The sequence below is a fragment of the Hyla sarda genome, chromosome 2 (assembly GCF_029499605.1).
Source record: "Hyla sarda isolate aHylSar1 chromosome 2, aHylSar1.hap1, whole genome shotgun sequence".
NCBI lineage: Eukaryota > Metazoa > Chordata > Amphibia > Anura > Hylidae > Hyla > Hyla sarda.
The window spans coordinates 272,279,549-272,297,988 of record NC_079190.1 but is presented as its reverse complement, the minus strand read 5'-3'; the positions used below and the strand labels follow the sequence as shown (position 1 = coordinate 272,297,988).

Here is an 18,440-nt window from a genome sequence, read left to right as displayed (position 1 = left end):
TCTGTGTTCAGGTCATTTTTGTTCTGATCAGACTTTTTGATCACTTTTTATTCACTTTTTTGTGGTATAAAAAGTGATCAAAAATGCGCTATTTTGGACTTTGGAATTTTTTTGCGCGTACGCCATTGAACATGCGGTTTAAAAAGCAGTATATTTTTATAATTCGGACATTTCCACATGCGGCGATACCACATATGTTTATTTTTATTATTATTTACATAATGTTTTTTTTATTCTTGGAAATGCTGGGTGATTCAAACTTTTATTAGGGGAAGGGTTAATTGAAAGGGTAATGATTTTTTTACACTTTTATTATTCAATATTATAGCTCCTATAGGGGGCTATAACATTGCATCAACTGATCTTTTACACTGATTGATCCATCTCCATAGGAATGGATCAATCAGTGTTTTCGGTGATTGAATGCTCAAGCCTGGATCTCAGGCTTGAAGCATTCATTCGGCGATCGGACAGCACAGGAGAAGGTAAGAAGACCTCCTCCTGTGCTACAGATGTTCGGGATGCCGCGATTATACCGCGGCGATCCCGAACAGCTCCTTGAGCTAACCGGCAACTTTCACTTTCGTTTTTAGTGCCACGCGCTATTAGAGGCGGGTCCCGGCTTCACTATGACGCCGGGCCCACCACGATATGATGCGGGGTCACCGTGTGACCCCGCGTTATATCGCAGGACCGGGACCCAGGATGTACCCATACGTCCTGGGTCCTTAAGAGGTTAATTATGTAAATTGCTTGCTTGGCCCTATATGGCCATAAATAGTCACATGGTGCTACGCAAGTTGCTTGATAATGATGGTGTGAGACCATCGAAACGTTGCTGCACATTGAGTTGAATGAATAATCTCAATTTTACACCATATTGGAGTGCCACTGTTTTTCCTTGGAATATACTTAGAGGATCCTGGACCGGGACCCTGGCTGGGAGGTACCTGTGCATAACTTGGGGAGTGCTGCTTTCTTCTTTTGGCTATCTACAGTATCTATCTATCTATCTATCTATCTCATATCTATTTGTCTGTCTCTATTGTTCCCTTTCTATTTGTTTGTCTGTCTCTTTCTTTCTATCTATAATCTATTCTATCTAATCCATCCATGTATATAATTTTTTGTCTATCTCATATCCCTCTGTGCCTTTCTCATACTCTATCTATCTATCTATCTAGACAAAGAATAAGTCAGCCAGCACTTTAGTTGATACCAAACTATTATATGGACCTGGCCTACAGGTGCACGCTACTAGGCTAGATATACAGCAACAGAAGAATGCAGCAGCACACTGCCAGCACAAGGATATAGGTGAAACATGAAAATGCAGTTAAAACATGGAGAGCTATACAGCTATGGTGTAATAGATGCAAATGTGAAACTATGAAATAGTGAGGCACTTAGCTCGCAAATTTGTCTCCGCCGGCGGCGATCCTGCCATGCTTACTGAACTGTTCACACAGAGGCATATTCACAGTGTAGGGTCCGTCCCAGGAGGCTACCTTATCGCGGTGGGACGGTCCAAGCTATTTGACCGCCGGCGGAGACAAATTTGCGAGCTAAGTGCCTCACTATTTCATAGTTTCACATTTGCATCTATTACACCATAGCTGTATAGCTCTCCATGTTTTAACTGCATATTCATGTTGCACCTATATCCTTGTGCTGGCAGTGTGCTGCTGCATTCTTCTGTTGCTGTATATCTAGCCTAGTAGCGTGCACCTTGTTACGCCTAGCGCTCCGGGTCCCCGCTCCTCCCCGGAGCGCTCACGGCGTCTCTCTCCCCGCAGCGCCCCGGTCAGTCCCGCTGACCGGGAGCGCTGCACTGTCATGGCCGTCGGGGATGCGATTCGCACAGCGGGACGCGCCCGCTCGCGAATCGCATCCCAGGTCACTTACCCGTCCCGGTCCCCTGCTGTCTTGTGCTGGCGCGCGCGGCTCCGCTCTCTAGGGCGCGCGCGCGCCAGCTCTCTGAGACTTAAAGGGCCAGTGCACCAATGATTGGTGCCTGGCCCAATTAGCTTAATTGGCTCCCACCTGCTCCCAGACTATATCTGCTCACTGCCCCTGCACTCCCTTGCCGGATCTTGTTGCCTTAGTGCCTAGTGAAAGCGTTTACTGTGTTGTCCATACTGTGTACTTGACCTCCTGCTATTGCCATATCGACTACGATTCTTGCTGCCTGCCCCGACCTTCTGCTACGTCCGACCTTGCTCTTGTCTACTCCCTTGTACCGCGCCTATCTTCAGCAGTCAGAGAGGTTGAGCCGTTGCTAGTGGATACGACCTGGTTGCTACCGCCGCTGCAAGACCATCCCGCTTTGCGGCGGGCTCTGGTGAAAACCAGTAGCAGCTTAGAACCGGTCCACTAGCACGGTCCACGCCAATCCCTCTCTGGCACAGAGGATCCACCTCCAGCCTGCCGAATCGTGACAGTAGATCCGGCCATGGATCCCGCTGAGGTTCCCCTGCCAGTTGTCTCTGACCTCACTACGCTGGTCGCCCAGCAAGCTCGACAGATCGCCCAACAAGATCACCAGCTGTCGTACTTGACCACCATGACACAGCAACTTCAGTCGCAGCTACAGCAGCTTCAGTCACAGCTACAGCAATTTCAGTCACAGCTACAGCAGCAACAACCATCTCCTCCGCCGGCTCCTGCACCTCTTCCGCAGCGAGTGGCCGCTCCTAGCCTCCGCTTGTCCCTGCCGGACAAATTTGATGGGGACTCTAAGTTTTGCCGTGGCTTTCTTTCGCAATGTTCCCTGCACTTGGAGATGATGTCGGATCAGTTTCCTACTGAAAGGTCTAAGGTGGCTTTCGTAGTCAGCCTTCTGTCTGGGAAAGCTCTGTCATGGGCCACACCGCTCTGGGACCGCAATGACCCCGTCACTGCTTCTGTACACTCCTTCTTCTCGGAAATTCGAAGTGTCTTTGAGGAACCTGCCCGAGCATCTTCTGCCGAGACTGCCCTGCTGAACCTGGCCCAGGGTAATTCTTCAGTGGGCGAGTACGCCATCCAATTTCGTACTCTTGCTTCCGAATTATCATGAAATAACGAGGCTCTCTGCGCGACCTTTAAAAAAGGCCTATCCAGTCGCATCAAGGATGTGCTGGCCGCACGAGAGATTCCTGCCAACCTGCAAGAACTTATCCATTTGGCCACCCGCATTGACATGCGTTTTTCTGAGAGACATCAAGAGCTCCGCCAGGAAAAAGACTTAGATCTCTGGGCACCTCTCCCACAGTCTCCGTTGCATTCTACGCCTGGGCCTCCCGCCGAGGAGGCCATGCAAGTGGATCGGTCTCGCCTGACCCAGGAAGAGAGGAATCGCCGTAGGGAGGAAAATCTTTGTCTGTACTGTGCCAGTACCGAACATTTCTTGGTGGATTGCCCTATTCGTCCTCCACGTCTGGGAAACGCACGCTCGCACCCAGCTCTCGTGGGTGTGGCGTCTCTTGATTCTAAGTCGGCTTCTCCACGTCTCACGGTGCCCGTGCGGATTTCTCCTTCAGCCAACTCCTCCCTCTCAGCCGTGGCCTGCTTGGACTCTGGTGCCTCTGGGAATTTTATTCTGGAGTCTTTGGTGAATAAATTCCGCATCCCGGTGACCCGTCTCGCCAAGCCGCTCTACATTTCCGCGGTCAACGGAGTCAGGTTGGATTGCACCGTGCGTTACCGCACAGAACCCCTCCTAATGTGCATCGGACCTCATCACGAAAAAATTGAGTTTTTGGTCCTCTCCAATTGCACTTCCGAAATTCTCCTTGGACTACCGTGGCTTCAACGCCATTCCCCAACCCTTGATTGGTCCACAGGAGAGATCAAGAACTGGGACTCTGCCTGCCATAGGAAGTGCCTCTCCCCCCCTCCCAGTCCCGTCAGGCAAGCCTCAGTGCCTCCTCATGGCCCCCGTCCTCGTGTCACACTGCCCCGTGCCAGGCTTCGCCCTCTGCCCTCCCTCCCCATTCCCACTCCTGCTGTACTGCCTGCCGTTGAGGAAACCCTCCATTCTTTCCCGGTGTCCTCATCCCAGGGGAGGCAGTTACCGGACAAAGAAAAGGGGAGACCTAAGGGGGGGGTACTGTTACGCCTAGCGCTCCGGGTCCCCGCTCCTCCCCGGAGCGCTCACGGCGTCTCTCTCCCCTCAGCGCCCCGGTCAGTCCCGCTGACCGGGAGCGCTGCACTGTCATGGCCGTCGGGGATGCGATTCGCACAGCGGGACGCGCCCGCTCGCGAATCGCATCCCAGGTCACTTACCCGTCCCGGTCCCCTGCTGTCTTGTGCTGGCGCGCGCGGCTCCGCTCTCTAGGGCGCGCGCGCACCAGCTCTCTGAGACTTAAAGGGCCAGTGCACCAATGATTGGTGCCTGGCCCAATTAGCTTAATTGGCTCCCACCTGCTCCCAGACTATATCTGCTCACTGCCCCTGCACTCCCTTGCCGGATCTTGTTGCCTTAGTGCCTAGTGAAAGCGTTTACTGTGTTGTCCATACTGTGTACTTGACCTCCTGCTATTGCCATATCGACTACGATTCTTGCTGCCTGCCCCGACCTTCTGCTACGTCCGAACTTGCTCTTGTCTACTCCCTTGTACCGCGCCTATCTTCAGCAGTCAGAGAGGTTGAGCCGTTGCTAGTGGATACGACCTGGTTGCTACCGCCGCTGCAAGACCATCCCGCTTTGCGGCGGGCTCTGGTGAAAACCAGTAGCAGCTTAGAACCGGTCCACTAGCACGGTCCACGCCAATCCCTCTCTGGCACAGAGGATCCACCTCCAGCCTGCCGAATCGTGACACACCTGTAGGCCAGGTCCATATAATAGTTTGGTATCAACTAAAGTGCTGGCTGACTTATTCTTTGTCTGTATTGCACATACGGGGGAGTGGCTACCTCCATGTTGGCCTTGCACCCCACCCACCTCTATCAGGTGTGTATATAAGGTGGCTTGGATGTTCCAGATCCTGCCATGCTTACTGAACTGTTCACACAGAGGCATATTCACAGTGTAGGGTCCGTCCCAGGAGGCTACCTTATCGCGGTGGGACGGTCAAAGCTATTTGACCGCCGGCGGAGACAAATTTGCGAGCTAAGTGCCTCACTATTTCATAGTTTCACATTTGCATCTATTACACCATAGCTGTATAGCTCTCCATGTTTTAACTGCATATTCATGTTGCACCTATATCCTTGTGCTGGCAGTGTGCTGCTGCATTCTTCTGTTGCTGTATATCTAGCCTAGTAGCGTGCACCTGTAGGCCAGGTCCATATAATAGTTTGGTATCAACTAAAGTGCTGGCTGACTTATTCTTTGTCTGTATTGCACATACGGGGGAGTGGCTACCTCCATGTTGGCCTTGCACCCCACCCACCTCTATCAGGTGTGTATATAAGGTGGCTTGGATGTTCCAGATCCTGCCATGCTTACTGAACTGTTCACACAGAGGCATATTCACAGTGTAGGTGTTACGCCGAGCGCTCCGGGTCCCCGCTCCTCCCCGGAGCGCTCGCTTCACCTCCTCCGCTGCAGCGCCCCGGTCACGTCCTCTGACCCGGGGCGCTGCGATCCTGCTGCTAGCCGGGATGCGATTCGCGATGCGGGTAGCGCCCGCTCGCGATGCGCACCCCGGCTCTCCTACCTGACTCGCTCCCCGTCTGTTCTGTCCCGGCGCGCGCGGCCCCGCTCCCTAGGGCGCGCGCGCGCCGGGTCTCTGCGATTTAAAGGGCCACTGCGCCGCTGATTGGCGCAGTGGTTCCAATTAGAGTTATCACCTGTGCACTCCCTATATTACCTCACTTCCCTTGCACTCCCTCGCCGGATCTTGTTGCCTTAGTGCCAGTGAAAGCGTTCCTTGTGTGTCCCTTGCCAGTGTTTCCAGACCTTCTGCCGTTGCCCCTGACTACGATCCTTGCTGCCTGCCCCGACCTTCTGCTACGTCCGACCTTGCTTCTGCCTACTCCCTTGTACCGCGCCTATCTTCAGCAGCCAGAGAGGTGAGCCGTTGCTAGTGGATACGACCTGGTCACTACCGCCGCAGCAAGACCATCCCGCTTTGCGGCGGGCTCTGGTGAAAACCAGTAGTGGCTTAGAACCGGTCCACTAGCACGGTCCACGCCAATCCCTCTCTGGCACAGAGGGTCCACTACCTGCCAGCCGGCATCGTGACAGTAGATCCGGCCATGGATCCCGCTGAAGTTCCTCTGCCAGTTGTCGCTGACCTCACCACGGTGGTCGCCCAGCAGTCACAACAGATTGCGCAACAAGGCCAACAGCTGTCTCAACTGACCGTTATGCTACAACAGTTGCTACCACAGCTTCAGCAGTCATCTCCTCCGCCAGCTCCTGCACCTCCTCCGCAGCGAGTGGCCGCTCCTGGGATACGCTTATCCTTGCCGGATAAGTTTGATGGGGACTCTAAGTTTTGCCGTGGCTTCCTTTCCCAATGTTCCCTGCATCTGGAGATGATGTCGGACCTGTTTCCCACTGAAAGGTCTAAGGTGGCTTTCGTAGTCAGTCTTCTGTCCGGAAAAGCCCTGTCATGGGCCACACCGCTCTGGGACCGCAATGACCCCGTCACTGCCTCAGTACACTCCTTCTTCTCGGAAATCCGAAGTGTCTTTGAGGAACCTGCCCGAGCCTCTTCTGCTGAGACTGCCCTGTTGAACCTGGTCCAGGGTAATTCTTCCGTTGGCGAGTATGCCGTACAATTCCGTACACTTGCTTCAGAATTGTCCTGGAATAATGAGGCCCTCTGCGCGACCTTCAAAAAAGGCCTATCCAGCAACATTAAAGATGTTCTGGCCGCACGAGAAATTCCTGCTAATCTACATGAACTTATTCACCTAGCCACTCGCATTGACATGCGTTTTTCTGAAAGGCGTCAGGAACTCCGCCAAGATATGGACTCTGTTCGCACGAGGCGTTTCGTCTCCTCGGCTCCTCTCTCCTCTGGTCCCCTGCAATCTGTTCCTGTGCCTCCCGCCGTGGAGGCTATGCAGGTCGACCGGTCTCGCCTGACACCTCAAGAGAGGACACGACGCCGTATGGAGAACCTCTGCCTGTACTGTGCTAGTACCGAACACTTCCTGAGGGATTGTCCTATCCGTCCTCCCCGCCTGGAAAGACGTACGCTGACTCCGCACAAAGGTGAGACAGTCCTTGATGTCTACTCCGCTTCTCCACGTCTTACTGTGCCTGTGCGGATGTCTGCTTCTGCCTTCTCCTTCTCTACAGTGGCCTTCTTGGACTCTGGTTCTGCAGGAAATTTTATTTTGGCCTCTCTCGTCAACAGGTTCAACATCCCAGTGACCAGTCTCGCCAGACCCCTCTACATCAATTGTGTAAATAATGAAAGATTGGACTGTACCATACGTTTCCGCACGGAGCCCCTTCTTATGAGCATCGGATCTCATCATGAGAGGATTGAACTTTTGGTCCTCCCCAATTGCACCTCGGAGATTCTCCTTGGACTTCCCTGGCTTCAACTTCATTCCCCAACCCTGGATTGGTCCACTGGGGAGATCAAGAGTTGGGGGTCCTCTTGTTCCAAGAACTGTCTAAAACCGGTTCCCAGTAACCCTTGCCGTAACTCTGTGGTTCCTCCAGTAACCGGTCTCCCCAAGGCCTATATGGACTTCGCGGATGTTTTCTGCAAAAAACAAGCTGAGACTCTACCTCCTCACAGGCCTTATGATTGCCCTATCGACCTCCTCCCGGGTACTACTCCACCCCGGGGCAGAATTTATCCTCTCTCTGCCCCAGAGACTCTTGCCATGTCCGAATACGTCCAGGAGAATCTAAAAAGGGGCTTTATCCGTAAATCCTCCTCTCCTGCCGGAGCCGGATTTTTCTTTGTCTCCAAAAAAGATGGCTCCCTACGTCCTTGCATTGACTACCGCGGTCTTAATAAAATCACGGTTAAGAACCGCTACCCCTTACCCCTCATCTCTGAACTCTTTGATCGCCTCCAAGGTGCCCACATCTTCACTAAATTGGACTTAAGAGGCGCCTATAACCTCATCCGCATCAGAGAGGGGGACGAGTGGAAAACGGCATTTAACACCAGAGATGGACACTTTGAGTATCTGGTCATGCCCTTTGGACTGTGCAATGCCCCTGCCGTCTTCCAAGACTTTGTCAATGAAATTTTTCGTGATCTATTATACTCCTGTGTTGTGGTATATCTGGACGATATCCTAATTTTTTCTGCCAATCTAGAGGAACACCGCCGGCATGTCCGTATGGTTCTTCAGAGACTTCGTGACAACCAACTCTATGCCAAAATTGAGAAATGTCTGTTTGAATGCCAATCTCTTCCTTTTCTAGGATATTTGGTCTCTGGCCAGGGACTACAGATGGATCCAGACAAACTCTCTGCCGTCTTAAATTGGCCACGCCCCTCCGGACTCCGTGCTATCCAACGCTTTTTGGGGTTCGCCAATTATTACAGGCAATTTATTCCACATTTTTCTACCATTGTGGCTCCTATCGTGGCTTTAACCAAGAAAAATGCTGATCCCAAGTCCTGGCCTCCTCAAGCAGAAGACTCCTTTAAACAACTCAAGTCTGCCTTTTCTTCGGCTCCCGTGCTCTCCAGACCTGACCCTTCCAAACCCTTCCTATTGGAGGTTGATGCCTCCTCAGTAGGAGCTGGAGCTGTTCTTCTACAAAAAAATCCTTCCGGGCATGCTGTCACTTGTGGTTTTTTCTCTAGGACCTTCTCTCCAGCGGAGAGGAACTACTCCATCGGGGATCGAGAACTTCTAGCCATTAAATTAGCACTTGAGGAATGGAGGCATCTGCTGGAGGGATCAAGATTTCCTGTTATTATCTACACCGACCACAAGAACCTCTCCTACCTCCAGTCGGCCCAACGGCTGAATCCTCGCCAGGCCCGGTGGTCTCTGTTCTTTGCCCGATTTAATTTTGAGATTCACTTTCGTCCTGCCGATAAGAACATTAGAGCCGATGCTCTCTCTCGTTCCTCGGATGCCTCAGAAGTTGATCTCCCTCCGCAACACATCATTCCACCTGACTGCCTGATCTCCACTTCTCCTGCCTCCATCAGACAGACTCCTCCAGGAAAGACCTTTGTTTCTCCACGCCAACGCCTCGGAATCCTCAAATGGGGTCACTCCTCCCATCTCGCAGGTCATGCGGGCATCAAGAAATCTGTGCAACTCATCTCCCGCTTCTATTGGTGGCCAACTCTGGAGACGGATGTTGGGGACTTTGTGCGAGCCTGCACTATCTGTGCCCGGGATAAGACTCCTCGCCAGAAGCCCGCTGGTTTTCTTCATCCTCTGCCTGTCCCCGAACAGCCTTGGTCTCTGATTGGTATGGATTTTATTACTGATTTACCCCCTTCCCGTGGCAACACCGTTATTTGGGTGGTCGTTGATCGATTCTCCAAAATGGCACATTTCATTCCTCTTCCTGGTCTTCCTTCTGCGCCTCAGTTGGCTAAACAATTTTTTGTACACATTTTTCGTCTTCACGGGTTGCCTACGCAGATTGTCTCGGATAGAGGGGTCCAATTCGTGTCTAAATTCTGGAGAGCTCTCTGTAAACAACTCAAGATTAAATTAAATTTTTCCTCTGCATATCATCCCCAGTCCAATGGACAAGTAGAAAGAATTAACCAGATCCTGGGTGATTATTTGCGACATTTTGTTTCCTCCCGCCAGGATGACTGGGCAGATCTCCTTCCATGGGCCGAATTCTCGTATAACTTCAGGGTCTCTGAATCTTCCTCCAAATCCCCATTTTTCGTGGTGTACGGCCGTCACCCTCTTCCCCCCCTCCCTACCCCCTTGCCCTCTGGTCTGCCCGCTGTGGATGAAATTTCTCGTGACCTTTCCATTATATGGAGAGAGACCCAAAATTCTCTCTTACAGGCTTCTTCACGCATGAAGAGGTTCGCGGATAAGAAAAGAAGAGCTCCCCCCGTTTTTTCCCCTGGAGACAAGGTATGGCTCTCCGCTAAATATGTCCGCTTCCGTGTCCCTAGCTACAAGTTGGGACCACGCTATCTTGGTCCTTTCAAAATTCTGTGTCAAATTAATCCTGTCTCTTATAAACTTCTTCTTCCTCCTTCTCTTCGTATCCCTAATGCCTTTCACGTCTCTCTTCTCAAACCACTCATCCTCAACCGTTTTTCTCCCAAATCTGTTCCTCCCACTCCTGTTTCCGGCTCCTCGGACGTCTTCTCGGTCAAGGAGATTTTGGCTGCCAAAAAGGTCAGAGGAAAAAATTTTTTTTTAGTAGACTGGGAGGGTTGTGGTCCTGAAGAGAGATCCTGGGAACCTGAGGACAACATCCTTGACAAAAGTCTGCTCCTCAGGTTCTCAGGCTCCAAGAAGAGGGGGAGACCCAAGGGGGGGGGTACTGTTACGCCGAGCGCTCCGGGTCCCCGCTCCTCCCCGGAGCGCTCGCTTCACCTCCTCCGCTGCAGCGCCCCGGTCACGTCCTCTGACCCGGGGCGCTGCGATCCTGCTGCTAGCCGGGATGCGATTCGCGATGCGGGTAGCGCCCGCTCGCGATGCGCACCCCGGCTCTCCTACCTGACTCGCTCCCCGTCTGTTCTGTCCCGGCGCGCGCGGCCCCGCTCCCTAGGGCGCGCGCGCGCCGGGTCTCTGCGATTTAAAGGGCCACTGCGCCGCTGATTGGCGCAGTGGTTCCAATTAGAGTTATCACCTGTGCACTCCCTATATTACCTCACTTCCCTTGCACTCCCTCGCCGGATCTTGTTGCCTTAGTGCCAGTGAAAGCGTTCCTTGTGTGTCCCTTGCCAGTGTTTCCAGACCTTCTGCCGTTGCCCCTGACTACGATCCTTGCTGCCTGCCCCGACCTTCTGCTACGTCCGACCTTGCTTCTGCCTACTCCCTTGTACCGCGCCTATCTTCAGCAGCCAGAGAGGTGAGCCGTTGCTAGTGGATACGACCTGGTCACTACCGCCGCAGCAAGACCATCCCGCTTTGCGGCGGGCTCTGGTGAAAACCAGTAGTGGCTTAGAACCGGTCCACTAGCACGGTCCACGCCAATCCCTCTCTGGCACAGAGGGTCCACTACCTGCCAGCCGGCATCGTGACAGTAGGGTCCGTCCCAGGAGGCTACTTTATTGCGGTGGGACGGTCCAAGCTATTTGACCGCCGGCGGAGACAAATTTGCGAGCTAAGTGCCTCACTATTTCATAGTTTCACATTTGCATCTATTACACCATAGCTGTATAGCTCTCCATGTTTTAACTGCATATTCATGTTGCACCTATATCCTTGTGCTGGCAGTGTGCTGCTGCATTCTTCTGTTGCTGTATATCTATCTATCTATCAATCAATCATCTATTTGTGTACAGTATCTATTGAGGCAGCACAAAATGTTTATTTTAGTAAATGTTAGCATTCCTCATAAAATCCTGTTGCACGAGCATCATTTCTTAGGATTCTGTGTTGTGCCATTCTTCTACCATTTCTCCTGTAAATGTATTAACCCTTTAAGGACTCAGCCCATTTGGGCCTTAAGCACTCCGCCAAATTTATTTTAGCATTTTAGTTTTTTCCTCCTTGCCTAAAAATCATAACTCTTTTATATTTTCATATTGTTTTTTTTGCGCGACCAGTTGCTCTTTGTAATACCATCACTCAGTTTACCATAAAATGTATCATGCAACCAAAAAAATACTATTTGTGTGGGGGAAATTGAAAAGAGAATCGCAATTTTGCAAATTTTGGAAGGTTTAGTTTTCACACTGTATAATTTACGGTAAAAATGACATGTTTAGTTTATTCTGAGGGTCAATATGATTAAAATAATACCCATGATTACTTACTTTTCTATTATTGTTGCGCTTAAAAAAAAATACAAACTTTTTAACCAAATTAGTACGTTTAAAATCCCTCTTTTTTGATGACCGATAACTTTCAAATTTTTCCGTATAAGCGGTGGTATGAGGGCAAATTTTTTGTGCTGTGATCTGTACTTTTTATTGGTACCGCATTTGCAAATATGAAACTTATGTTTTTATTTTTTTTTTAACGTTTACGCCGTTCACTGTATGGGATCATGAACATAATATTTTGATAGTTCAGACATTTACACATGTGGCAATGCTAAATATGTTCACTTATTTATTTTTTTCATAATTTTGGGGGGTAAAATGAGGAAAAAGGGACAATTTACATTTGTATTGGGGGAGGGGATTTTTCTAATTCTTTTTTTACTTTTTTATTTTTACTTTTATTTTTACTTTCTTTTTTTACACTTTTTATGTCCCAATAGGGGACAATTTATAGCAATCACTTGATTGCGAATACTGTTTAGTGATATGAATAGGGCATAGCACTGATCAGTATTATCGGTGATCTTCTGCTCTGGTCTGCTCAATCTCAGACCAGAGCAGAAGACCCCAGGAGACAGACGGAGGCAAGTGAGGGGACCTCCGTCTGCCATCATGGACAATTGGTTCTCTGCGGCAACGCTGCGTGCAATCCAATCATCGCAGATGCTGCGTGGTTAACATCGGACATAAGCGCGATCGCGCATTTCTGCCATTACTGGCGGGACCCTGGCTGCTGATAGCAGCCGAGACCTGCCATGCATGACGTGAGCACCACCCTGATGCTGGCGGTCATGCAGTACATTTATGTCCTGTGTCGTTAAGGGGTTAATGGGATTATTGACCATAAAGTGATTTTATTACTTACCTGGCTGACAGTAATGGACCTAATTAAGAAGGATCTGTGCCTGTCTTGGGGCTAAAAGGCTATGTTCTGAGTCAACCATAACGCTGTGGCTATCTTTTTGTGAACTGGCTATTTCCTGTTGGAGTTCCTCCCTTCAACTTCAAGTCCCTTGATTCTTTGTTTGCAAGTATGTAGTCACGTATCTTCCTCCAACACATCAGCCACTCCCCCCACTGAAACCTGTGATCCTTTCCATGCAATAGACCAGTGTTTTCTAACCAGGGTGCTTCTAGCTGTTGCAAAAATACAATTACTTGCAGAATGATCTCCCTCCACCTTTTGGTTGCTCCTCCCATTGAAGTAGGCAGGCTCCCTGTCATCACCTGATTAGTGATATAATGTATTGGGCCGCACTGCACACTCATTTTGTATGCTGTTAAAAATAAACTTTGGGGCAAAAATCTGAGAAGAATTGCAAAACCAACCATAAAACACAGGTACAGACACTATATTATGAACTACACTAACTTTACAGCCCGTGTAGCATAGTCAAATAAAATACAAATCCTGGAATACCCCTTTATTATGGGTGTTAGCATTTTTCTCAATAGGGCATATTTCTACATAGTTTCTACTACCGATTCAGTGCTAATCATGTCCAACTGTCTAGGGCAGTGTCTCCTTACCAGTGTGCCTTCAACTGTTGTGAAACTACAACCCCCAACATGCCAGGACAGCTTTTGGCTGTCGGGGCATACTGAGAGTTGTAGTTGGCAACAGCTGAAGGCAAATTGATTGGGAAACATTGGTCTAAGAATATCTAGTTGTTGATTTCTAAAAAAAAAAAAAATAAAATAAACAATTCAGGAGAAAAAAAAATGTGAGAAGATACACCATACATAAAGATGCACTTAAACTGTTATTTTATGGGTAGTCCAATTCACAAGCAGATATATCATACAACAATAAATCTACCATAGATATCATGACTTCCAATGACCCAATATTTTGTTATAGTCAACGATTCCCTACTCTGCATGTTATAAAAACTATCTCCCCATTTTCCAAATTTAATGAAACATTCTTGTCTTGTCTCCTATCACTTCATATTTGCAGGAGTCCTATAATAGAGTTGAACTCATAGGAAACTGAGAAGAAAATCTATAAAAGTTTACATAGTGTGCAGCTTGAAAACCAGAAGTAAATGCCCAGCTGTTATTAAAAATAAGTTGCCTATAAAAAATCATGTAGCAATATCTTCCTGCTTCTTGCATTTTGCAGCATCTTTAAATAACGTTGCACTTTAAGGTTTCGTAGACAAACTGGAATCTTACCTCTTTGATGAAGTTCATAAAGCGGTTTCCAAACCTCCAAGCTTTATGTCGATGGCACTGCAATGAGTTGACGGTCATCTGGGGTGCTCTCTGATAGCAAACAGATACAATATGAACCGCGTCGTATGTCAGAGCAGCATCTGTCTAAAATAAAGGGGAATGGCATTGGGATTGACAAGAATCTTACAACTATTGAGTATATGATATATGTAAAGCATTCATAGTGATTATACAAAACTCAAAAACCAAACAACAAAAATTGCAACCCATTCAATCCAGCAATAGTACAGGTTTTTATTCAATATATGTACCACCCACACTAAAACAATCTCTCCCTTATCCTCCCTAGAATGTGCCATATTTGGCTCTAATGACAAGCTTGTTTTAGAACATACTAGCTGAGTACCTGGCACTGCCCGTTTTTTCCTACCTTATCCTTGTGGGGGAAGAAAAGCAACAAAGGAGGAAGCTTTTGTCCTCATATCCCATCCTTAAATCCTGACCCCATATCCCTATGCCAACCCCAAATCCCCTCCTCATATTCCAACCTCATGTCCTATTCTCATATTTTGTCCTCATATCTCGACCTCATATCCCATCCCCATATCCCATCCCCATATCCCGACCTCATATCCCAACCTCATATCCCGTCCTCACATCCCGACCTCATATCCTGACGTCATATCCCATCTCTATATCCCGTCCCCATAGCCCAATCTCCTATCCCGTCCCTATATCCAGTCCCCATATCCCAACCTCATATCCAATTCTCATATTCTGTCCCTATATGCTGTCCCCATATCCCATCCCCAAATCCCGTCCTCATTTCCCATCCTCATTTTCCATCCACATATCTCGACTTCATATCCCATCCTCATACCCTGTCCTCATATCCCATCGCCATATCTAATCCTCACTAATCCTATTATGCCGCCCTCAGACGGGGCTGCGTTGTAAACATATTGTAAGCTGAACATAAAAGGGGTATGGCTTAAAAGGTGGGTATGTCTTTTCAAGATGGGGTATGGCATACAGGGAGGGTATGGCTTGCCAGTGACTGACACATTCACCAGAAAATGCAGGGCAGAGCTTGTGGAGTAAGGCACCAGAAGTCCTATATACTTGCATGGGACTTGAAACCAAAACCCCATAATTCACATATGGGGGTAGGTTAGGGGTTAATTTAACTATGATATATTTTTATTTGACATATAAGTAACATGTGACCAAGTATTATCAAAATATCTCTAGCCTTACGGAAGTTAGGCTGGAACATACATTTCCCATAGATTTGCATTGGACTTTAAATGAAAACCCCAACCCTCGTAAATGGGGGTAGGTTATGGTTAAATGAACTATCCTATATTTTAAGTGGACATATAAGTAACATGTGACCAAGTATTATCGAAATATCTTTAGCCATTTGGAAGTTATGCAGTAACATATATTTCCCATAGACTTGTATGGGACTTTAAATAAAAAAAAACGACCCTGGCAAATGGGGGTGGGTAAGGGTTAAATTACCTATCCTAAGTGTGTTGTTGACATATAAGTAACATGTGCACCAAATTTTGTGTGGCAAATTTTACATCCCAGAAAATTCTGGTGGAAACATATCACAAAATATTACATGGTTATTAGTGCCCAGACAAGTGTTAACTGTATAAATAATACATTTCTGAGCTTAAATGTGAGTGCAGGTGCAGTAACCAAGAAAAATAATAATAATAATAATAAGTATATATATATATATATATATATATATATATATATATATATATATATATATAATTTTTCAGTAAAAATATTTCTTTTTTTTATATTTACTTAAGTAACACATTTTGCCAAAAAACAAAAAAAATTTAAAACTACAACCATTTCTGTGATCAAAAAGCTGGTGTGAAATTTTTGATGTACACTAGACTCTCACCGCTTTGAAAATATCATGTAAAGCAGACAATATAGAAGCTCATTTTTACAAAACTGACGTGAACAGAGTAAACCGCGGCACAAAGGTCTTTGAAAATGTAATCAATACTTTTTGTGCCAAAATTTTGGCACAGAAGTTCTTTTTTTGGGCGCAAAGTACTTTGAGAATCTCTCCCATTAAGTTTTATTTATATAGATTTGTCTTCCCTATGAAATACCAATTCTGGAGCATCTTTTCTTACAACTGTATGCTGAAACATTCCTGCACCAATGCTAAAACTACAAAGTTTTGGATTTAATACCAAGCCAGAGATATCTCTAGAAGGAAATTGCACCCATCTGCAGATAGTGCTGTTTTTGGTTTTTGTTCCTTGTCAGTACATAGCAGGTTGTTCTGGCTTAGCTTGTGATCGGCATGCCATCTAGGTGAAAGGGGTAACATTTATTTTTTAGGTGATCACCATTATTGGTATGCGGAGCTTCAAAGTCCATTAGCACTCTACCGGGCATCCTGGGAAGAAGGATTTTGCAAAGCATCTCCGTCATGACACCTTTTTAGGTAATTTTCCCCTAAACATCAGTTTTGCACTTCAACTACTGAGTTTTAGCCACTGTCAAGCCAGAAATTTCTCCAGAAGGAATGAATACCCATCTGATGAGTAGTAATGTATACTGGGTGTTACCATTCCCTTTGTCAACAAAACATGCCCCTCTTTTACATTTCCAGGGGAAACAGCAAAAGAGTCGTGCAATACAAAGTTGTAAGAAACATGGTCCAGAATTGTTTCCTACAAGAACAAACATTTTCTAAAATTGAGACTAAGAAGCAATTTTTTTTTTTTTTTTTATATTCAGAAGAATTTTATTAAGTGAGCAATAAACAAACAGTATCAAAGAGCATTGATAGAGTACTCAATGAGAATCAAGAAGCAATTTTTTAATTGATGTTTTTGGATTTAAAGGGGTACTCTTGCCCTAAGACATCTTATTCCTTATTCCCTGTCCAAAAGATAGGGGATGAGATGTCTGATTGCAGGGGTCTCGCCACTGGGAACCCCCGCAATCTCTCTTTCCGCACTCACCTTACAAAGGTGGGTGCTGAATGAGAGATTGTGGGTGGTCCCCATCGGCAGGACCCCCACGATCAGACATCTTATCCCCTATCCTTTGGATAGGGGATAAGATGACAGGGCCTGTGTATCCATTTAAGTAGATATATACTAATGCTTATATTCATACAGGACATTATATTTTTACATACATCTTGAAAACAATGGTAATTATTATTAATCAATGGTCATTGTAACTGCAATAGAAAAATAGTGTAGAGGATGATATAATGATATACAAGTATACATAGTTTATATAGATAATATAGAAATATATCGTTTTGTGGTGGGCGTATGTTCAAACTAGACCTGTGGCATATATTTATTGGCTTTCTGATTTATCGTAGCATTAATCTACAACAATATTTTAACTCCATATTTTATTTATTTTAGTTAATGTCTTAGTCATTTTTGTGTTTATCAAAATTGTATTGATCGATTAGGGAGTTAAGTTTTTCAATCCTGAGTATGCTTTTAGAATTTTATGTAATATTGACATAAAGCTGATTCTAGTGTCGAAATGTTAATTTGTAGAGTAAACTACCTCAATTATTGAAAACCAAATACTATTCCAAAGGAACAACATTAGGATCAGAGTTAGTGCCATTTCTGAATGTTCTCCAGAACTGCCTGAGTACATTGGCCCAATGACCTGGAACCTTTGAAGCTGCCAACGTATCATCCACAGTGTGTATGTGACCTCCTTATTGCAGGAGCAGATGATGAACAATACTGGAGGCTAGTGGCATCTGGACTCTGAAGAGGTTGTGATTAGAGGTGGAGCTCACTCCAGAGAAACAACCACAGGCTACAAGGAAAATTGTATGTTTGGAAATCTCCAGGCGAAAAAAGAAAGTTATAAAATACATAGGGTCGCAGAAGGATGTCACAAAGTGAAAAAATAGCTGGAGATAAATGATGGGGTTATAATAATGGCTTACAAAAGGAACAACAGTAAAAAATAGATGCTCCAAATATCACACAACGCCCTTAAAACTAAGTAGAGAGTTTAGAAAAGAGATAATTTTAAGTTTTTGGAAAAGAAAGAATAGGAGGAATATTTAACATTATTGAACAAAGTTCAGTTTCCCTGAATTCTATATTTCATATATTGATATTTTAGTGATTAAGGGTTTTTGGGCGTTTTAATAACTTAACATTTCTTCCATTTTTATATTCTCTCAGCAGAAGTGTCCTTTGAAAATATGTGGATTTCTAGATAGATATTAAATAGGTTATAGTAAAAAATGTCTTTCAAACTATAATTCTCTTTTGTATGACTCTAGAGATTTCGGTAGTGCAAAACCAATGATTCCAATATTTATGGGTGTGTTATGATAATCATACAGACAGATAATAACTTCCTCTATATCTGTTACCTCCA

At 46.5% G+C, this 18,440-nt stretch overlaps 1 protein-coding gene across 1 annotated transcript in view; it reads right to left on the bottom strand.

Annotated features, from left to right (window-relative positions):
- Positions 1 to 18,440, bottom strand: part of GRIK3 (glutamate ionotropic receptor kainate type subunit 3) — a 669,988-nt gene that overhangs the window by 303,429 nt on the left and 348,119 nt on the right. Inside the window, exon 7 of the mRNA XM_056557135.1 lies at positions 14,019 to 14,162. Coding sequence (XP_056413110.1) covers positions 14,019 to 14,162 — 144 coding nt within the window. The remainder of the gene's footprint in view (positions 1 to 14,018; positions 14,163 to 18,440) is intronic.